The 21,219-nt window shown below is 55.2% G+C and overlaps 2 protein-coding genes and 1 pseudogene across 9 annotated transcripts; 1 reads left to right on the plus strand and 2 right to left on the minus strand.

Annotated features, from left to right (window-relative positions):
- Positions 1-1,252: 1,252 nt before the first annotated feature.
- On the plus strand, positions 1,253-4,260 carry MMP23B (matrix metallopeptidase 23B). Of its 4 annotated transcripts, none has more exons than XM_033114258.1 (8): positions 1,289-1,664; positions 1,995-2,131; positions 2,203-2,342; positions 2,406-2,573; positions 3,007-3,097; positions 3,181-3,291; positions 3,369-3,495; positions 3,576-4,260. In XM_033114258.1, the coding sequence occupies exons 1-8, from the start codon at positions 1,344-1,346 to the stop codon at positions 3,879-3,881; spliced, it is 1,401 nt and encodes a 466-aa protein (XP_032970149.1). In that variant the 5' UTR covers positions 1,289-1,343; the 3' UTR covers positions 3,882-4,260. The 4 variants fall into 4 exon arrangements, with proteins under 4 accessions (XP_032970151.1, XP_032970149.1, XP_032970152.1 ...); XM_033114259.1 differs by having other exon boundaries at positions 1,295-1,664; positions 2,933-3,097; positions 3,576-3,793; XM_033114260.1 differs by lacking the exon at positions 1,995-2,131 and having other exon boundaries at positions 1,253-1,664; positions 2,132-2,342.
- Positions 4,261-4,441: 181 nt separating this feature from the next.
- On the minus strand, positions 4,442-21,107 carry LOC117026949 (cyclin-dependent kinase 11B). Of its 5 annotated transcripts, XM_033114256.1 has the most exons (21): positions 21,005-21,022; positions 20,276-20,399; positions 20,158-20,204; positions 19,376-19,491; positions 18,240-18,367; positions 17,364-17,502; positions 10,615-10,751; positions 10,230-10,352; positions 9,915-10,010; positions 9,659-9,835; positions 9,461-9,520; positions 8,650-8,825; positions 7,786-7,876; positions 6,809-6,930; positions 6,504-6,609; positions 6,093-6,214; positions 5,912-6,019; positions 5,723-5,839; positions 5,504-5,652; positions 5,194-5,383; positions 4,442-5,097 (listed from the first exon to the last, which is right to left on the minus strand). In XM_033114256.1, the coding sequence occupies exons 3-21, from the start codon at positions 20,164-20,166 to the stop codon at positions 5,005-5,007; spliced, it is 2,259 nt and encodes a 752-aa protein (XP_032970147.1). In that variant the 5' UTR covers positions 20,167-20,204; positions 20,276-20,399; positions 21,005-21,022; the 3' UTR covers positions 4,442-5,004. The 5 variants fall into 5 exon arrangements, with proteins under 5 accessions (XP_032970147.1, XP_032970146.1, XP_032970144.1 ...); XM_033114255.1 differs by lacking the exon at positions 20,158-20,204 and having other exon boundaries at positions 18,270-18,367; positions 21,005-21,107; XM_033114253.1 differs by lacking the exon at positions 20,158-20,204 and having other exon boundaries at positions 21,005-21,106.
- LOC117026952 (endogenous Bornavirus-like nucleoprotein 1) lies at positions 15,240-17,353 on the minus strand (annotated as a pseudogene).
- Positions 21,108-21,219: the final 112 nt, after the last annotated feature.

Here is a 21,219-nt window from a genome sequence, read left to right on the forward strand (position 1 = left end):
CCTCCGGGACAGAAATATCCTCCAGGCCTGGAAATACGCCGCCTCCCACTACCCTGGTCTGGATCCGAGAAAGAATGGGGCTCAGAACGCCCCGTCCACCCCACTGGGGACCTTCCCGCCATCCCTGGCTGCGCCCCTCCCCCTCGTCTTTTCCCCTGGGCGGGCCGTGGAGACGGGCTTGGACAAAGCAGGACCCGGTTGTCCTGCTTAAGCAGCGAGTGGGGTGAGGCGTGTTTTAGGACAGGGCCCCGGCAGGGTCTCAGGAACTGGAGAGAAGGCAGGGCACAGGACGGGAAGGGTCGGTTTGTTGGCATAAATATTTAGCCACGAACAGGGGGCGCTGCCCACGCTGGGCCCAGCGGCGCGCACTTTCCAAGAACCACCCGAATTGCTTCCCCGGAGCCTCGCGGCTGCTCACCAGACACTTGGCGCTGACTCCGCTGGCCCAGCGCGCCACTGTCACTCTGGCCTCAAGGCCTGGATAGAGAACGGGGAGGGCCAGGACCCCGGGCCTCGTCTGGCCGGGTGCCTCCCCCCCCCACACACACCCCCAGCTCCCTCCCCCACGTCCCTTCCCCCAGTCCGCCCTACCCCAGCGCATCCTGCCCCTGGATCCCGGTTTCCCCAGCCCAGAAGCTCCCTGGCCAACATCCCTGGCTCAGCGCCTCATCTCCGCACAGCGTGAAGGCCGTCCCGTCGGGTCTTCCGGCCTCAGGACACTGTCCCCCACCCAGGACCATTCCAGACTTGGGCCCTGCGCCTGGTTCCTTTGGGAGGGGCGGGGGGAGGAGGAGGGATTCCTGGCTCCCTACAGCCCCCGCCTACTGTGCGCTTTTCCCCACGTCCGGGGGTGGGGGGGGTCCCGCTGCTGGCCCCTTCCAGCTCTTGGTGGGACCCCTGCAAGTTCCCTTCCCTCCTGGCGCCATCCCCAGGCCGCCTACCCCGCCTCTTTCCCCTCAGCCACCGGTACTCACTTGCCACGTCCCCTCTCGCCGCGTCCCCGCCCCTCTCTCGGAGACCCTGTCGGGCCAGCGTCTGCGGGGGATGTGTCCTGGGCCGGCCAGGATGAAGGCTTCACTCCCTGGTCTCATTCGGTGTCGAAGGGTTGGATTCCATTTGGGGAAAAAGCCGTTGAGTCATTCAGTCCCAGCCAGTTTGGGGACCCCAACTGACCATCCTTGCCTAACACTGAGCCCTTGGCGTCTGTCCTTTCCCTGGCGGTCGTGGCCCTCCTTGTCCCCTCAGCCCCCCCACCCCGCCTAAGCAGCCCCGCCCGCCCAGCAGGCCCTGCCCAGGCCACTGCCACCCACCCGCAGGCCCTGGGTCCCCTCGCCGACTTCAGGATGGCCAGCTGGTTCCCTTCAGGGGTGGCCGCCCCCGCCTCCCGCCCCCACCCCGGGGGCTGTAACCCGAGCCGGCGCGGCGCCTCTCCCAGCGGATCCTCTGGCTGTGGCAGGTCCCGCAGCCCACGCTCCCCGAGCCCCGACAGCGAGTCCGCAGGCGTCATGGGCCGCGGGGCCTCCGTCCCCCGGGCGGCATCGGGGATCCACGCACAGGCCGGCTGGCTGGGGGCCGTGCTGGGCACTCTGTGCCTGCTGCTGGCGCTCGTGCTGCTTGTCCGGCTAGGGGCCCCAGCAGCCCGGCCCGCCACGAGCGCAGGGCAGGTGAGTCGTCCCGACTCTGCGGTCCAGCGCGGGAGTTCGAGTGTCCGCGAGTCCCTGTGTTTGGCGCGGGTGGGCGTGGGGGACAGCATCTGGTCTCCAGCTCCGCCCACTCCGACCTGGCTTGTCGTTAGGATCTTTTTGCTTTCTGGCTGTAAAAGTAACGCTCGCTTGGGGTAGAAAACGAGAAAACGCAGAAAAGCAAAAAATGGGAGCGTCAACTCTCCCCCTGCCCTGCATCCCCCACCCTGTCAACTCTTAGCCCCCTTTCCTCGAGTTTCGGACTTGGGCGCAGTCCCTGCAGCGTCCCCACAGCACTTGCTTCCTCTGAAGGGAGACGCCGCGCCGCACCCCGCGAGGGTCCTCCCCACCCTGGGCCCCAGTCCGCTGCCCCCTCACGCGCCCCGCAGACGCCGCTACACGCTGACCCCGGCCAGGCTGCGTTGGGACCACTTCAACCTCACCTACAGGTGCGACCCTGGCCCTGGGGGGAGTGTGGCAGCAGCCTGGCCACCACCCCTGACCGTGGCCCCCACCCCAGGATCCTCTCGTTCCCGCGGAACCTGCTGAGCCCCAGCGAGACCCGGCGGGGCCTGGCCGCCGCCTTCCGCATGTGGAGTGACGTGTCCCCTTTCAGCTTCCGAGAGGTGGCCCCCGAGCAGCCCAGCGACCTGCGAATAGGTGGGCGCCGTGACCCCGCCCCCGCCCGCCCCTAGGCGCCGTCTCAGCCCTGTGCTCCCTCAGGCTTCTACCCGGTCAACCACACCGACTGCCTGGAGTCGGCGCTACACCACTGCTTCGACGGCCCCACGGGCGAGCTGGCCCACGCCTTCTTCCCCCCGCACGGCGGCATCCACTTTGACGACAGCGAGTACTGGGTCCTGGGCCCCACGCGCTACAGCTGGAAGAAAGGTGACGGCAGGCCCGGCCGTGGGTGGGGGGGGCCTGCGCACCGCAGGGGGCGCAGCGGCCGGCTTGGGGGGGTGGTCTAGCCGCAGGGAGGGGGAGGCTGTGAGGAGAACCCAGGCCTGGGTTCCAGGAGCCCTGAAGTCCCCCCACCCCCACGCCGCTGGAGCCGGGCTGGAGCTGCATTCCTGGGGGCCGAGCTCACCGCCTCGGCGGGCCTGGAACATTCTTATCTGCCCGCGGCTGCGCCCGGGAGGCCCTGCTGCGCACTGACGCAGATGTGCGGGCGCCGGAGCAAGGCCCGGGGCGGCGGGCGGCGGGCGGCGGGTGGGACGGTCCGAGGCGCTGACCCGCCGGGCCTGCAGGCGTGTGGCTCACCGACCTGGTGCACGTGGCGGCCCACGAGGTCGGCCACGCGCTGGGCCTGATGCACTCGCAGCACGGCCGGGCGCTCATGCACCTCAACGCCACGCTGCGCGGCTGGAAGGCGCTGTCGCAGGACGAGCTGTGGGGGCTGCACCGGCTCTACGGTGAGCGCGGGAGACGGGACGGCGGGAGGCAGGGGTTGTGCGGGGTGCCGGGCGGGCCCTGAGGCCAGGCCGCCGTCTCGCAGGCTGCCTGGACCGGCTGTTCGTGTGCGCGTCCTGGGCACGGAGGGGCTTTTGCGACGCCCGCCGGAGGCTCATGAAGAGGCTGTGCCCCAGCAGCTGCGACTTCTGCTACGGTGCGGCGGGTCCCCAGCCCTGGCCGGGAGGGGCGGGACGGGGCGGGGCACTGATGTGGCCTCCCCGACCCGAACAGAGTTCCCCTTTCCCACGGTGGCCGCCACCGCACCGCCCCCCAGGACCAAAACCAGGCTGGTGCCCGAGGGCAGGAACGTGACCTTCCGCTGCGGCCACAAGATCCTGCACAAGAAAGGCAAAGTGTAGTGAGTGACCCGCCCGCGACGGCGAGGGTGGGCGGGGGGCTCGGGACCCTGCCCAGCCTGCCGCCCTCCGCCTCCCGCAGCTGGTACAAGGACCAGGAGCCCCTGGAGTTCTCCTACCCCGGCTACCTGGCGCTGGGCGAGGCGCACCTGAGCATCATCGCCAACGCCATCAACGAGGGCACGTACACGTGCGTGGTGCGCCGGCGGCAGCGCGTGCTCAGCACCTACTCCTGGCGAGTCCGCGTGCGGAGCTGAGCGCCCTCCCGCGGGGTCTGCTGATAAAGGGCTTTCTCTCTGACGTCTCCGCACCCTTTCTTGGGAGGGCAAAGGGCGCGGCCAGCCTTGGGCCCCGCGGGGTGGGGCCGTATCTCCCGTGCCCAGCTTGACGTGGGGAGCGCAGGGCCCGGACAGCCCAGCTTCCTTCCCCCGCATTCTTGGAGTGAGGATGTAATCTGCAGGGACCAAGGGGCCAAGAAGGGCTCTTCCAGCTGGTCCGGGTAAGGCAGGGTGGTGAAGGAAGCCCGAGTGCCATCGCCTGGGGCAGCCGACTGAGCGCTGGACGGCCTCCAGCCCTCCGGTTTGCTCAGGGGTGAGGCAGGAAGGCTGGCTGGGGTGCGTTAAACTCTGGACTGGGCGTTGGTGACGTGAGCACCTCAGCATGAGTTGGTGGAGGGGCTGGGGGTGCCTACAGGACTGGCTTGACTGGCGGAGGTGCCCGGCTGTGGCACGCACCCCCTTCTGCCTGAGGGATGCCCTGGCCAGCCTGTAGACCACGAGCAGGAGGCCTGGCCCCGGTGAGGTCACAGGCAGCGCTTCAGCCTGTTCCCGTCCCCCTCCCAGAGCTTGGGGGCCTGAGGCTCCCCTCCCCGCAGCACTAGCCCGGGACGCAGCTCAGGCCAGCCGCTGAAAGGACATACCAGAACTTTTCTCCAAAAATATTTTACTGTATCTTAAAAACGCGTAACAACCTTGTACAAAAGCCCACTGTGGCTGAGCTCACATGCCCAGCTCTGGAGGACCTGGGCACCATAGGGCTCTGGACACCCGGGTGAGGGCAGGGAGGTGCCACGCAGGAACCTGAACATTGAAATGCAGGAAAATCCCCGTTTCAAATCACCGCCGGTATCGGACCGGCACAGCCCACGGTCACCGCAGCCGAAGCGTGTGTGGAGGGGAAGTGCCGTCCAAACTGGCTACCTGCAGACACCTGCCCTCTCCTCGTGGAGCAAGTCTGACACATCTGAAAAAATACAGCCTTTCCTTCCACAAGGAAATATTTAATTCTACAAATTTACAAATCAAGATAAAATAAAAACAAAACATGGAAAACCAACAGGACCAACAGTCCCAGACTCGAGGTCACTATGCACAACAGCCCAGGCCGAGGCAGCGGCATCCAGTGGGGGCAGGGCTGGTTCTGCTCCTGCCCCTGGTCCTAGCTCAGCCTGGAAAGTCAGCTCTCCGCGGTTGGTCTGGTCCCCGCGGTTGGCCTGGCGTCCACTCTGAACCTTAGAACTTGAGGCTGAAGCCAGGGCCTGCAGCAGAAGCCCCCTGGTTTGTGGTGGTGAGGTGGAAGCCGGTCTCCTTCAGGTCATCGTCACCCTGGGAAGCAAGCGGCACTGTGGGGACCCAGCCCGGCCAGCCCCACCTCAAGGACCCCCTCCCACACGTCCCCTCCCCCACCAGCCCGCCCCTCACCAGCTGGCTGTAGCCCAGGCCTCCTTCTGGAGGCCGAGGGCTGGTGCCTCGCTTCACTCTTTGCTGCTCACTCTTGGCGGGCCACGTGGGGAACATTGACGGGTCGATGGGGAGGGGGGTCTCTCGGAAATACTCGTGCTTGAGGCCGTCCTCTGCACTGACTCTCCGCCCAGGGAAGTAGGTCAAGAACCTGGGAAAACAAGGCATTGGAGCCTACCGCAGTGAGGTGGGAGGGGCTGGGGAGGCGGGGGCGGGGCTGGGGTGACGGGGGCGGGGCTACGGAAGGCCAGCTGCACGCAGGGACTCGCACTTATTCATGAGGTCAAAGCCCTGGTCTGAGAGCAGGGCCCCAAAGCGCTTGCGGAGGTTGTTATAGGGGTACTCGGTGAAGGTCATCTTCTTGACTGCAGGGAGCTCATTGTAGCCAGGCCAGATCTTCTCACTGGGGGTCCCCAGGTCCTACAAGAGGGATGTCTCAGAACAGCCATAATGTGCAAGGACGCACCCACCGCAGGACGCCCAGACCCACCTTAAACACTTTGTTGATCTGATCGATTTCCGACTTCCCAGGAAACAGGGGCTTCTGAGTCAGTAGCTCCCCAAAGATGCAGCCCACGGACCACATGTCCACAGCCGTGGAGTACTCCTGGGGACCAGGGACACGCTCAGGGGCCGGCAGAGCCAAGAGCAGGGCAAGCCCTCTTGGCCTGGCACTCACCTTGGCACCGAGCAGCAGCTCCGGGGCGCGGTACCACAGGGTCACAACAACTGGGGTGTAGGCCTTCAGAGGGGACCCGTATTCCCTCGCCAGCCCGAAGTCTCCCACCTGCAACGACAGGGACAGGGTGGTGGTGCACAGCCAGTGGCTGGCAGCGGGGCCCCGGGCACCGTGGGCCCACCTTGAGAATGCCGGCGTGGCTGAGCAGCAGGTTGGACGTCTTGAGGTCGCGGTGCAGGATCCAGTTGTCGTGCAGATGCTTCACACCCCGCAGCAGCTGGATCATCAGCGTCTTCACCTCCCCTGTGGGCGACAGGCGACAGCCACTGTGGCTGTGTGTGACGCTCGGCTGGCCCGACGGACCTGCCCCACAGCCACCGGGAGTCGGAGCAGTGTGCCTAGCCCCGTGCGGCCCGCTCGTGCGCAGGTACACGTGCACGTCCTGACGCACACACATTCGTGCGGGCTCAGGGCTATAGGCCAGCGCTCCTTCCGCCCCCGACACTGCCTGCGGCCTGGGCTGCCGCCGTGAGCGGGCCCTCGGGGACGTGAGCCAGAGCGCCGCACGCACGGCGCTGGCGGGCCGGCCTACCTGGCAGGAAGGGCTGCTTCATGGTCTCCATGAGGCTCTTGAGGTCGTGCTCCACGTAGTTCATCACGATGTAAATCTTGTCCATGTTGCTGCCCACGACTATCTCCTAGGGTGGCAGCAGGCCGTGACCCCGTGCCCGGTCATGACCCCCACGAGCACCCGCGCTCCAGGAAGCCTGCAGTCCCGGGCTCAGGCACTGGGTGACGGCAGACCTACTGGGTGTGCGGCTGTAAAGGGCCTGACAGTCTTGGGGGGGGGCCCTCTCGCACTACACCCCAGAGCGTCCCCCCCAGCACGGCGCTCACCCTGACAGTCACGATGTTGGGGTGCTGCGCCTTGAGGATGGTGTTGATCTCCCTCAGTGACGTGATTGGAAAGCCCTCCTTCTCTTTCTCCATCTTCAGCCGCTTTAGGGCCACAATTTCATCTGAAGAGAACAGTTACAGACGTTCTCCCGGGAACACACATGCTCTGTCACCACGATTAGTCGGGACTCACAAAGCACTCAGGTCTCACAGGAGACACGTGCTAGGTAGTGGAGCTCAGGATTGGGAGCACCAGGAAAAGCCTCACTGGCTCCGCAAGAAACACGAGGCACCCTTCCAGGTCACTTGTGTCCCCACCTTTCCCTGTTGTCATCACGGCACACACAACAAACACAATGCCCCCACACAGAAACAGTCACCAGGAACTCAGGGCCTCAGAACCAGGTGTGAGCATGAGGCGGGAGGCTGACACAGCTGTCGGTGCCATCACCCCAGGCCCATCCCCAGCAGCTCCCAAGCCCTCGCCCTGCTGCCTCCACACTACCCTGTTGGGCCATGTCACCGGTCGTCACAACCACACAAGTCTCACGGTCAAGCTGACTCTGGCCTCTGGAGGTACCAAGAGGTCACCAGCTCTGGTGTGAGTCACTACCGGGGCCCGCCAGGTGAAGTTAAGCCACGCCTAACACCAGGGAGGGGTGCCTCCCAGGATCGTAGGGTACTGTGCTCAGTGACCTTGAGACTGAAGGTGCCAGGGGCCAGGACAGCCCGGGCGTGGATCTCAGCCCCCTGCAAGCTGCCCAGAAGGCCAAGCTCCCTCCTAGAGGTATTGCAGAGGCCGCACAGGGCTGTGACTGAACAGACATAGCAGGGGACACACGTCCCTCTTGGGACGCTCCTCAGGAAGGCCCTCCTGCCAAGAACAGGCCAGGGCCGGCCCTGTGGGTCAGGCTCTCTGGGCCGCCAGCCCCTGGCCGTCTCCCTTTCCCTTTGGGGCCCGCCAGGACCCTACCTACCTGTTTTCTTGTCCTTTGCTCTGTACACCACCCCATAGGTGCCTTCTTCGATCCTGTTCAGGCACTGGAACTCCTCCACACTCCGACAGCCCTGGGGGGGAGCACCAGTGTGAAGTGTGGCCGCACCCCCCACCCTGCAGAGCGGCCGCAGTAAAACCCACCGAGAACCTCAGGAGGGCCCGAGCCACTCCTGTGTCTTCTGAGAGCTCGTGCCTCATTATGAACTAAAAGTGACGGGGACGGGACCGAGCCAGGCCTGCCCTGTGCCTTCCCCTGCCCCAAGGTATCACTGAGGCAGCAGCGACCTCTCACACACCCAGCCCCGCACCTCCCCTGCCAGGCCAGTGGACTGCACCCTTGGGAGCAGGAGTGGCAGTCAGGGTGGGGCCGTCCTTTCCGTGTGGCATGTAGCCAGGAGCTCCAAAGCCCCAGCTGGAGGAGCCCCAGTTGGAGGAGCTACGGAAGCAGGGGGTGGCTGACCATCTTTGCCAGAGAGAAGCCCACTGCCCTGGACACCCAGAGCGGGGCCAGGAGTCTTCAGGGGAGTTCCGGGGTCACCTGCCCCTCCCATGGCCCTCTCTGTGGCGTCCCGCATGCTGACGTGTCCCCACGAAGTTGGCCACTCGCAGGGCTGCCTGCCTCCCACACACACATGGCCTCAGGAGCTGTTCTCCCACCAGTGCCACCGGGCCAGGGCCTGGACCACGGCCATAGACATATGGGAGGCCAGTGGTCGATCCCTGCTGCAACGTTCACCACAAAGACCGTGACAGACAACCACACTGGGGACCCGGCTTCGGCTCCCAGCCACTGGCCCTGTTGCGGTCAGCGCTGCAGAGCCAGCCTGGGGTGGGCGCGCCTGACCTGCAGGGCGGGCAGGTACTTGGGCAGCTCCTGTTTGAGCTCGATGGGTGACAGGGTGGGGGAGTCAGGCACGAAGTCTCCTTCAGTCAGGGCGCTGCTCTGCGGGGTGCCCTCGCCCACTTCTTCCTCCCCTTCTTCACTTTCCCCGGAATCTCGGTCAAATCGTGACTCTGGAACTTCAAAGGGTAAACAGACTATAGAACCAGGAATGAGCAACAGCCATAAGCCCCTTCCTGCTCTGGGGGGTGGGGGACACTGAGTGCACGAGGAAGCCACACAGGAGCGAACCCAGGGTGCCACATGCGAGCTGCTGGCCTGGACAGAGGTCACCGGGGCCTGGCGGCTCTGCCCTGACCACTGTGCGCACTGACCGGACGCTCAGCTCCGAGGAGGCACGCCCGGACTTGCCCACCAGGCCCGAGGGCACTGCTTGCAGCCCACAGGCCATCCGGCCCCACGCCAGCGTCACCCTGCAGTTGGACCTGAGCAGCTGTTCACCTTCCTCCCGCGCTGAGGCCGGGCCGGGGCTGGTGGGTCCCAGCCTCCTGTGCAGACCACAGAGGCACTCGCGATGGCACTGAGTGAGCCCTGCCCCTCTGAGGAATCCAGGCCCCCAGGGCACAGTGCGGTGCTGTCAGCGAGTCAGCTCAGCCCTGGGACACCGCCAGGACAGGACCTGCCTGTGGCTTCAGGCGTGACACCTTGGAGGACGGTTCATGGTAAGAGACTGCCACAGGCATGCTGACAATGCTCACAAAGTGTCCCTCCCTCGGGGACAGAGGAGCTCGGCGGCCACAGGGAGGCCTCTTACCTACGAGGACGTGGTTCTCACTCTCCTCTTCCTCACTCGCCTCTTCCTCACTCACTTCCTCTGCAGGGGAAATGGGCATCACCCAGGCAGCCTGTCCCCAGGGACCCACACGGAACGGGTCGCCCCAGCAGACAGGAGAGCGTGTCCGAGGCCAGCGGGGCCCGGCCGCCCGCACGCTGCCCGCCACCCGGCGCTCACCCGCTGATGGTCCTGACGCGTCCTCCGAGTTGCTCCCGGTCTCCTCCTCCTCTTCTTCCTCGTCTTCCTCCTCATCCTCCTCCTCTTCTTCCGATTCTTCACTGCTGCTCCCCTCCCCCTCCTCCTCCTCTTCTTCGTCCTCCTCTTCTTCCTCCTCGGAAGCTGACCCTGACTCCGCTTGGGGAGGAAGCGCAGCAGTGAGCTGAGGCCGCCGGCGGCAGCGCCAGGGCCCCCCAGGCGCATGGCCTCCGCTCACCTGAGGACGACTCAGCTGAGCTGGTTTTCCTCTCGCTGTCACTGATGTCCTGGAGGTCAGACAGCAGGTCTCGCTCTTCCATTTTCTCTTCTTTCACTTATAGAGCAAAAAAAGTGAATCCGGGGAGAGGGTTTAACGGCAGCAGGTCAGACAGTGCCTCCCACACACACCGACTTCAGAGCCCTGGCTGGAAGGCGGTTCTTTACGAGACAAGTGAGAGACCAGTAGCTGACGAACTGATGTCAGACGTTTCTGGTCCCTACCAGACACGAGTACTTGAGCACGCCACTTTACTGTGACAGAAGCAAGACCCACCTGGCTTCCGGCCGTCTCCCAGCTCAAACCTCTCCCGAGGCGGCCGTGGCGGGCTGCGACCCCAGTGGCTCGCCTTCATTTTGTCGCCGTAGTCATCTCTCGTCGTTCGGTGATGAGCAGACACTGGCGCACGGGACATAATGGGACATGGTGCTGGTAGCCAGGCCCTCTCTTAGTTACCTCGCCCAGAACCCTGATGACGGTGATGACACGTGTGCACAGTGCAGATGCGGCCACAGCACACACACGTGCTGTCAGCACCCGGGCCAGGGGCCAGGGGCCAGAGGCCCGGGCTGCCCTTCCAGACCCGCCCACCGCTCAACTGGAAAGGCCCCTTGGAGCCCTGGTGGCGCCCCACCCCTCCACGCCCCTGCCCTCCATGCACCTTCCCTCCGCGCCTCCCGCTCCTTCCGCCGCTCCTCTGCACGCCGCTCGCGCTCCTTCTGCTCCCGCTGCTCCTTCTGCTGTTCCCGCAGTTTGCGCTCCCGCTCCCGCTTCCTCTCTAGCTGCTCGAGGCGGTCCCTGCAACAAGCACATGCCCACATCCCCCAGACACAGGCAGGGGTGGTTCTTTCACCCCCATGCTGTCAGCTCTAACTTATAAATGGCCTTTCAGGTTTTCCAGCCCATAACGGGCTTTTAAAAAGCAGAACATGGGCCTGCCAGTAGCTCAGGTGTTTGGAGCGCCGTGCTCCTAATGCCGAGGTCGCTGGTTCGATTCCCACATGGACCAGTGAGCTGCGCCTTCTACAGCTAACACTGTGAATAATGGCTCTCCCTGGAGCTGGGCTGCCGTGAGCGGCCGGCAGCTGGCGAGAGCTGCTGTGAGCGGCCGAACAGCGACAAACTGCCTCAGCCGGGGAGAACACAAAGCTCGTAACACCAGCATGGGCGAGGGAGCTGTGTCCTACACAGCTAGACTGAGAAACAATGGCTTGAATGGGGGTGGGGGGAGGCAGAAGAAGGGGAGGAAAAACCTAACAGACAAGTGAACCCATCCCGAGAGCACTGTTTCTCTAGGGCATGACAGAACGAAGTGCAGGTACACAGACATAGCCGCTGTCAGAAACAGCGAACGTGCTGGTTCCGGAACGTTCCTGCTCACTCCTTCTACCAGGACTCCCAGGGACATCCCAGTGTGCATGCCAGCACAGGTAACTCCACCTGCACACACACGATGTAGGTTTCCATGGCTGCCAAGGGTGGGCGAGAGTTCACAGGGGTGGGAGCGCAGAGCCAGTTGTGCGCCCATCCTCCTGCTCACTGGACCCATGCAGGTGGGCCCCAGGCCACTGCTGGGGAGAGAGTGGGCACGTAATCCCATCGGAGTGGGGAAAGCCACTCCAAGAAGGTGATCTGTCATTCGGGGTACGGGAAACACTAGTGACCGAAATAGGAAGCCAAATAGTGAGGACTGACCACAGGTAATTTTGCGTCCCTACTGTCAAGTCCAAACACAACCTAAAAGGCTAACATGTTTTTAAAAGCATCCTTATACACATAGACGAGCACAAGCAAAAAGTGGTGAGGACAAAACAAGGCCTGTGGGCCGGCCCTGTGGCTCAAGTGGTTAGAGCTCCATGCTCCTAACTCCGAAGGCTGCCGGTTCGATTCCCACATGGGCCAGTGGGCTCTCAACCACAAGGTTGCCAGTTCGATTCCTCGACTCCCACAAGGGATGGTGGGCAGCGCCCCCTGTAACTAAAATTAAACACGGCACCTTGAGCTGAGCTGCCGCTGAGCTAGCTCCTGGATGGCTCAGTTGGTTGGAGCACGTCCTCTCAACCACAAGGTTGTCGGTTCGACTCCCGCAAGGGATGGTGGGCTGCGCCCCCTGCAACTAGCAACAGCAACTGGACCTGGAGCTGAGCTGTGCCGTCCACAACTAAGACTGAAAAGACTGAAAGGACAACTTGAAGCTGAGTGGCACCCTCCACAACTAAAATTGAAACAACTTGAGTTGGAAAAAAGTCCTAGGACTGTCCCAAAGCTGGCCTGCAGCTCATCAGCTAGTGCCGTGCCGGGGTTCTAGGCACTATTCATAAATGCCTGGGAGTCCAAACTATTTCAACATAAAGCTGAAGCATAATGTACACATAAAATCTAACCACTGATTCTTCTCATAAATCTATGGCATCGCGCAACCATCACCACAGCCCATCACGCCCTCGCGCCCTGCCATGGTCAGGCCCCAACCCCGTGTCTGCTGTTGGGTTTTCTGGACATTTCTGTTGTTTTGGGTTGAGCTTGCTTTTCTGTTCTCGTTTCTTCAGGTAGAAGCTTAGGTTATTGACTTGGCAACTTCCTGACTTCAGTGTTTAAAGACATTTCCCTCCAAGCACAGCTTTGGCTGCATCCGTAAGTTTCGACACATTGTTTTTATTTCATTTTGTTCAAAATATTTTTTTTCCTTATAATTCCTTCTTTGGGCCATGGGTGATTCCGAAAGGGGTTGCTGGATTTCCAAACCTTTGAGGACTTGCCCAGGTTTCTTTTTGTTGCTGATTTAGAACTGAATTCTTTTGTGGTAAGAGTGCCTATTTTGCACAACTTCAATTTTTTTAAGTTCGAGACTTGTGATGTGGCCTAGCATAGGTCTATGTCGGGAATGTCCCAGGAGCTCCTGAAAAGGATGTGTATTCTGCAGCTGTGGGTGAAATGTCGTATGCACGTTAGACTGAGTTGGTTAATAGTATTTTGCAAATCTTCCACATCCGTGTTGATTTTCTCTAGTTGTTCTATTGACAACTAGAGACATTTCCTACTTTAACTGATGACCTTTCTCCTTTCTACTGTCAGTTTTTTGCCTCATGTCATCTCAAGACTCTTGTAATACACACGTATACATTTACCATTGTCCTGCCTTCCTGATGCACGCACCTTTTCATTGTTAGGAAGCCCTCCATTTTCAGTATTTGTTTTAGCCTCAATTTTGTCTGACATTAGGACAGCCACTCAAGTCTCTTGTGGTCACTGTACATAGTGTATCTTTTCCCAACATCTTACTTTCAACCTATTTTTGTCTTTGACTTGAAGATGTTCCTTGTACAGACAGCATCTAGTTGATTCTTGCTTCTCTGACAATCTGGCCCCTGCTTGGCAATCATTACAGTCAATGTAATTATAGATATGGCTAGACTTATTTAATACTTAATGTTTTTTTACTCTTTGTTTCCTCTACATCTTCTGTCCTTTTTTGTCCCCCCGTTTTAGGTTTAAATAAGTATCTGTAGTACACGACTTTAATTCTTCTGTTTTTACTCTTAAGTGTTGTTTCAGAAGTGGTCGCAGTATGCATCTCATCCGACTGACACTAAAGTTAATTTCCATGAAACAGAGAACCTGTTCCAACACAGCTCCCTGCCCCTTCTCCTCTGTGCAGCCTACATGTGTTATGTATTACACAACAACAGTGCCTTCGTAAGTATTGCTTTATACAATCCTGTGTTTCGCAGAAGATGTGAGAAGAAACATCCATATAGATTCTTTTACGCTAACCCACTTTTATCATTTCCAGGGTTTGTCTTTTCTTCCCATGGATTCGATACCACCTGGTGTCATTTCCATTCAGAGTAAAGGTCTTTAATATTTCTTGTAAGGGAGGTCTTGCTAACAGTGGATTACACCAGCCTGTGTTCACCTGCGAGTCTTTATCTCCCTCTCCCTTGTGAAATGCTTTTGCTGGACACCCACCTCCTGGTGCACATGTCTTCTCTCAGCAACATGACTATGCCCTTCCACTGCCTTCCGGCCCCCACTGATGAGCAGTCAGCCACCGGCAGCACCGAAGCTCCCCCTCTATGGAGACTGTTTGTCTCTTGCTGCCTTTTAAGATTTTTTTCTGTGGCTTGCACCAGTTTGACTCTGCTGTGACTGTATTTACCATGCTTGGGGTTCACTGACCTTTTTGGGAATGCACATAAATCTTTTTCATCAAATTTGGAAAAGTTTTCAGCCATTATTTTCAAAAACACTGCTGTGCCCCTTCCCTCTTCTCTCCTGGGACTGCCATTACATGGATATTGTCCCACTAACCTTTGAGGCTCTGTTCATTTTTCTTCCATCTTTTTTCTCTCTGTTCTTTAGAATGCATAATTTCTACTGCTCCATATTCAAGTTCCCTGTTTCCAACTCTTTTCTCAATCTAAGTCCTTGCTAAATCTGGAACACTCAGTTTCTACTGATGCTTTTCTTCTGTAACAGTGGTCATACTTTATTTCTTTGTATGTCTCAAAGCTTTTTGTTGAAAATTGGACATTTTAGATAACATGTTGTAGCAACTCTGGATTCTAATTTTTCCTCACTTGTTGCTGGTAGTTTAATCACCTCCTTGGCTAAATCTGTGAACTCTGTCTCCCTTGTAGTATGTGGCCACTGCTGGTTTTTTCCATGTTTCTTTTTATTTTCAAACTTGGCTTCCTTGGGGTCCCCACTGTATCTGCACAACTGTGCAATCAGATCACATGGACAGTCAGCACAGGACTTGGTAACCATGGCTATTGCACGTCCTAGCTGCAAATCTGGACACTGAGAGCTCTGCTCACCCCGCAGTGGTCTTAGACCTTTACCTCTGGCCTCAGCTTCTCCCACACCCTCTGTGTCACGAGAGCCAAGGCTCTTCTCACATACCTTTATTTTTTTATCTTTTACTTATTTATTTGTATATAAATAGGTTCAAAAGGTTATTCGTATCTGGTAATTCCACACTGTTTGAGGATATTTAATGTTCTTAGATCCATCTCACTAGATCCTGAACCTCGAGACTTTTCTTGCTGACGTCATGTGGATTAAGGCCAGTGTACAGTTGCTCCAGGGATAATGTCAGGAGCCTTAAAGCCAGAGAAAGTTGGGTTTGACCTTCGAGCCCAATAACTGGCTAACATACCAAGGTTTGGAAACATCCGAGGTGAGATCTCCAGCATGGCTGGATGTCGCAGCACTCCTCCGAATTCGAAATATTATCCCAGTGCCTTTTTTTTTTCCCCTAAAGTTTATTGGGTGACAATTGTCAGTAAAGTTACATAGGTTTCAGGTGTACAATTCTGTAATACATCACCTATACATCACATTGTGTGTCCTCCACCCAGAGTCAGTTCTAGTTCTATCACCATATATTTGACTGAGTGCCCTTTATTTAAGCTTGGACTTCTCAAATAAAATCATCTCACTGACAACAGGTGGTAATACGATGGAGCCATCCATACTGTTCAAGAAACATTTGGATCATGAGATAGGTCATCATGTGGGCTATGCTAGCTACAAGTCTGATTTGCTACAGCATCTCTTTGCTGGGAGATTCAAATTCTCAATTGATAACAACGAGTACGAATCATTTGACCCAATGTTGAGAATTAACCCAGTCATTAGCTGGGCCAGCGTTATAGTTAAAAAGCAAATTAGCCTGGTCTCCATGAGTAGGTTGCTGGAGAATAACCATTAGTGTTTTAAAGCACTTCCGGATCTATAAGCTGTTTACTCTCACCTTATCACTTGATCCAGTAACACCACCAATAAGAAGGTCACAACAATGTCAAATAATTGAAGACAATTCCAAGGATGTGAACTGAGGAATCTTTCCCTTAAGATTTGTTCTGTAGAGGGTCCTTGTTCTTTCCACTGACAGGAGTGATCAGATGGGATTCCCAAGGGACCCCAACAGAGAGAAACTTCTCATGCAAACCATCAAACAAGAAACAGAAAAACATGAGGCTGGCAGTCACTGGATGAAATAGGGACTAATGTGCCAGATTAAACACTGATTTGGTTGCGTATTCATCAATTCCAGGCCTAGGTTCATCTACATGAGTAGGATGTTGTCTAAATTTCCCTGATAGACCTGTAAATTGATCCCTTAAGGCATGACGAGCAAGACCATCTGATCCTTCCATAGTATCATCCATCATGCTGGTTTTAATATTTACAAATTAGCATACATGTTCCTCACATACCTTCTTTAAAAGCCTCTTCCGTTCACCCTGGCTGCCAGGGATGTAAGCACCATCTAGCCTTCTGTTTCTCCCTTCCTTATAGCAGACTAGCTCCCATGCTTTCTCTGGAAATGACTTCAACAGAGATGGATCTAGTATTCATACCTGTCCATTTACCCTTTACCTGGGCCATGGAGGACGTATCTGAGGCTAACCAGATGCTCTTCCCTGGGAATCTCAGCCCACAGAGAGGCACCTGGGGACAAACACCCAAGAGTCTGGTATCCCAGCTCCCAGACTATTTCAAGGCCTTGGGATTTCCTTTGTTACTTACCTTCTTTCCTTCCTCCCCTTCCTTTCTTTTTTGGAAAGAACCAGTCTATTTCTGTTGTAACCCAGAGAACCCCGACAATTTATTTCCTTAGTCTTCCTGGCCTAGACCACCTAGAACAGAGCTTGGTACCAAGCAGGCACTCAATAAATACTTGCTGAGAGAAGCGACAGTGAATCCTGCTACCCCACAGACTTCTCGAGCACTGGTTCTGTGTCAGATTTATACTTATGGACCAGGCTGACCATCTCCAAAAGGGATCTACTCGACTATGACTTGAGAATAGTGCCCACTGAAAATGAGCAAAGTGCTCACCTGCCCACAGGGCACTTCCCAGCCATCCTGATGTGTCAAGTTCAGAGGGACTTACAGTTCCTCCTCCTCTCTACTTGTCATCAGCTAACAGGTCTAGGAAGACCACTTTCTTCTACTCTATCTTCCTTTCCCTCTCCACTGTTACACGTCTGGCCCAAACCTCCATTCCTCGCGTGTGAATTCCTATCTCAGACCTCCAGCTCCCTGGAGCCATGTCTTTTCTTTCAGGCCCATTTCACACTTACACAGGGACTCTGCTCAGTCTGGTTGCTGAGCAGCCCCCCAACCAGTTTTCTTCAGGAAAAAGGTGACACAGATGTCCATTCCCTTCATTATGTTCTTTCAGTTGGCTCACACCCGTGAGAAGTAAAAACTCACTGCTTTCAGGACGATTCTCCTTGTCAACAGCACCCAGCATTTACTGTGCGTGACTATGTTCATGCACCAGACCTGTGTCCTACTGCTGAATTACTGGTCAAAATGATCATCTCTTTGACTGTTCTGATGGGATGCTGACCATCTCAAGCACTTAAAGCCCCTTAACCAACCAAGCCCTCTCACCTCTCTCTCCTGGAATGTTCTCTTGCCATCTCCCTCCTCTTTTGTCTTTCCCATTCCCGGCGAGCTTTATCCTGTTCTTCTCGATGTCGTTTTCGGCGTTCGTGTTCTCTTTCTTTCTCCTTCACTCTAGCATGTTTGCCTAATGAGAAACAAGAAGTGTCATGCAAAGAAGCTTAACTTCTAAACACTGAATCTGAAAATAGCCAATGAAGAAGAAATGATTTGGAAAAACAATCATGATTTTATGTTTTAAAAAAAGACAAAGACATAAAACTATGTAGTAAGCTTTCAATTAAGTGAAAAAAATAACAATGGGGTTACCATTAAATAAAATTGTGATTTTCATCTTATCTTTAAAATTTGAAGTATTGAATAAACTGATTTAAGTACGTTACTTTCATAATTTAAAAATGTCACCATTCATAAAGAACATAGGACAAAGCTTAAATCCTTTTAGTGGATTTCTGCATCATGTCATAAAACCATGTAAATCAACTGCATTTATAATGAGATGGAAATCAGGCCCCAAATCCTTAAAGAGCTCGATATTGGTACGAGAGCAAACCCATTACTTGGACTTTATCAAGTACCCAATTTTCAGTTAAAGCAATTTAGCACTGACAGGTGTGTCTTCCTTCTACACCTATGAATTAAGATAATCTTATGTGTAAACGAACTACCGCAGAACAATGTAATGATGGGAAAAAAACAGCACAAGGAAAATAAAACCGCTATTCACAATGACCTACAATAAACTTATGCTTTTACCTAAGTGACTTTCTCATTTCAACTGCGCTCTGGAGAAGGCAGCACATTATGAACTAGGCAACAGACCACACTTGACTATGATACAAAAGAAAACAAATGCTTCTGTACCCCCTTCTGCTGAGTGACTACGATGCCTACGTTTCTCTTTTCTCTTTTCATCTTTCCTGTGATGAGCTTTTTCTTTCCGAGACATTTGCTGGGGTGGTTTGATAGCCAAAGAATCATCTTCCTCTCCTCTGAAATAAGAAACAACACGTCACATCACACTCCAGTACGTGGCATAGAGCTTCTCCAATACAGAAAGGCACAGGGTTCAGAAGATGAATCAAGCTGAATCTGAACCACCACTTAAAGATTATGTTTAAAAAAATTATGTTAATTATAAAACATACGCCAAGACTGCAAAGTTATATAGACTCTTATAAAAAGTACAAGTGAGAAATCAGTGTGGCATATACAGAACGAGACGGAAGTGAGGGACATATCCATATCTTGACGGTGGTTAGTGTCACAGGTATGAGAAAATGTATCAAGTTGCAGTTTACGTAACTGCAGTTTATTTTGTCATTTATCTCAATAAAACTGTCAAAAAAAAAAAAAAGCCCCACAATTTTATTCAAACAAAATGATCTAAAAGGTCATTTAACAATATCCTCTACTGACTATATGACCAAAATCTTGGGACAATTTACACCCTATGCCTTTCTACTTTAATTTTTGCTTATGTTGCCTTTAATTATTTGATGGTGGATGAGAGAAGGAAACAAGAGAGACCATGGCGCAGGAAGAAATGTTAGAATGTACAGAGCTGGGGAGGACCATTTCTGTTCAAAGGCTCTGCTCAAGAATCTTTCAGCATTCTATCTTGGTTCAGTTGTATACAATTTTAGACAATAATTTCACTAATCATCACAAACATACAGCTCAACTATTTAAATTTATTATGCTGACTTGACTTTAAGTGGTGCTGACTTGACTGAAGAATAATCACAAAGAAAGGAATACACACACTCATTTAGCCTTTCCATAAGAAGTGGGGGCGAGGTGACAACTAACACCACACAAGAGCCCATCCATTTCAATTGTGGGTAAACTTAGCGAGTCGTGAGGACAATTTTTTCCAAAGTCCCACTGAGAACGGCCAGCCGGACCACCGACTGCTATGTAGTGTGACCTAGCGCGTGTCCTCGGTTAGGCACACCTGCAGCCTGGGCGCCCTTCCTCACCATGCAGCGCCCCCTCACCTGTCTTCCGTGGAGTCCTCCCTTCTGTATGGTGAGTTCCTGATCGTTATCTCCATGCGGTGGTCCCTCAGCTCCCCCTCCTCAAGGGAGTCGCGCTTGGAATCCCGCTCATCAGACTGAGAAGCAAGGAGAAAGTCATTTTCCTCACAGAGAAGCATATTTTTAACGATAATCAAACCTTGCCAACATCCATAAACTTTCATATACATGTTGAATGCACCAATGTTATAAAACATAAAAACCTTTCATTGAAATCCCATGACATTAAAATTACAACTCTAACTCAGAACCTGAGATGAGAAATTTAAAACCAGCATATGTGACAAGGGACGTTTCATTAGACTCTATGCCAACTATGTTAGTTGTTTATGAGCCAAAATTGAGCCTTAAAGCATATTCTAATCACCAAATACTCGCATGATACTCATAAATACTTAAGGGCTTGCTACTGATCTTATCAGAAGAGGTACTTTTACCAATAGCTCTTACCAAGTTTTAGAAAATTTTTCTGAGTATGTTATTATGCAAACCAAGACAGATAAAACATTAACTTCCAGATAACTTCCTACTAAAAACACTTGGAAATGGCATCATGAACATACTAACAACAAAATGAGAAAAATTAGTCCAATTGCACTAATGACTTTAGGCTCAAAATACTTTATTCTCCATGTAGATACTGTCACCTGCATACAGCTTTAGTATATGTTATCAATCTTTCTGCAATGGAAACTGAGTATCTGAATGTTTTTGTTAATTTTTAGAATAGATTTTGGGCTCACCTGCGACATTTGGAAGTACAAAAGAACTTCACCGAAGAAGCGTTGTTCTAATGGAAAAATGAGGGCAAGAAATTAAATCTCCTTTAAGAAAACCCCTTACTTAAAAAACATGGCTTACATTTTTTAGGCGTTTTATCTCTGCTTTCTCTTCTTGTTCCTTCCGTCGTTTCTTTTCCTGAAGAATTTCATCTAAAGTTTTCACTTTCCAAGAGTCCTTTTCATCACCCATTGGAGTTCAAACACTGCAAAAAGAAGAAGAATTGAAGCTATGTTAGGGCACGGCAAGCTACGGTTTGAGGCTATGCTGCTTCGGAACACTTTTGAGTACTTTTAGTAAGAGCGATGGGCTCTGAAACAGGACTGCCTGGATTCAGGTCTCTTTTCTGTCTTCCCTGTCTACGGTCTTAGATAAGTCACTTCACCTCGGTTTACCATTATGTAAACGGTAAGCACACCGCGTGCCCAGCGGCATCGTTCCGGGATGACAGGAGCTTATCCGTGGCACCGTGCCTGGCACTCTCCAAGCACTGGTCCTGCCGTCGTAATTTACTAGACAACCCACACGGGCTGCGTGAGCCGTCGGCCCAGCTGACGGCTGCAGCCTCCACCAGAGGACAGCGGGGGGCCTGGGGTGGGGAACGCTCCGCCAGGGCGCGCTCGCAGGCCAGGCCGCCCGCCGGGCTCCTACTGCCTGGGGTTCAGTCGCGCTAACCCGGGGCTTGGCTCGGGGAGCGTCGGAGCCCGCCGCCTCCTGAACCCCAAGTTCCACGCGGGGCGAGACGGGACGAGGGCGCGGGGAGTGTCGCCCGCCCGGCCCGAGAGCTTGGGCGAGCCGACCGCTACTCACCCCTGCGCCGCCGCCGCCAGTCCCGGTGCCTGAGGAAAAACAGCGGCCGGCGCGCGCCACTGGTGTCGTCACTTCCGGTATCGGCGCGGGCTGATGACGCTCCAGGGCAGGACCTCGACGCCAATTCCGGCCCCGAGACCAAATAGTGCCCGGGCGTTCTTTGCGTCACTTCCGGCCTCGGCGCTGACTGAAGACGAATTCCGGGGCGGAGCCAG

This window comes from Rhinolophus ferrumequinum, chromosome 9 (genome assembly GCF_004115265.2).
Source record: "Rhinolophus ferrumequinum isolate MPI-CBG mRhiFer1 chromosome 9, mRhiFer1_v1.p, whole genome shotgun sequence".
In the NCBI taxonomy this organism is placed as follows: domain Eukaryota; kingdom Metazoa; phylum Chordata; class Mammalia; order Chiroptera; family Rhinolophidae; genus Rhinolophus; species Rhinolophus ferrumequinum.

Excerpts from the sequence above, each read along its gene's own strand:
- MMP23B (XM_033114258.1), top strand. The coding sequence starts at position 1,344 with ATGGCCAGCTGGTTCCCTTCAGGGGTGGCCGCCCCCGCCTCCCGCCCC. Across the intron at positions 2,132-2,202 it reads CACTTCAACCTCACCTACAG|GATCCTCTCGTTCCCGCGGA; the intron begins GTGCGACCCTGG and ends CCCCCACCCCAG. Across the intron at positions 3,496-3,575 it reads CACAAGAAAGGCAAAGTGTA|CTGGTACAAGGACCAGGAGC; the intron begins GTGAGTGACCCG and ends CGCCTCCCGCAG.
- LOC117026949 (XM_033114253.1), bottom strand. The coding sequence starts at position 20,386 with ATGGGTGATGAAAAGGACTCTTGGAAAGTGAAAACTTTAGATGAAATT. Across the intron at positions 5,840-5,911 it reads AGCTGCTGCTCGGTGCCAAG|GAGTACTCCACGGCTGTGGA; the intron begins GTGAGTGCCAGG and ends CCTGGTCCCCAG. Across the intron at positions 5,098-5,193 it reads GCCTGGGCTACAGCCAGCTG|GGTGACGATGACCTGAAGGA; the intron begins GTGAGGGGCGGG and ends CTTGCTTCCCAG.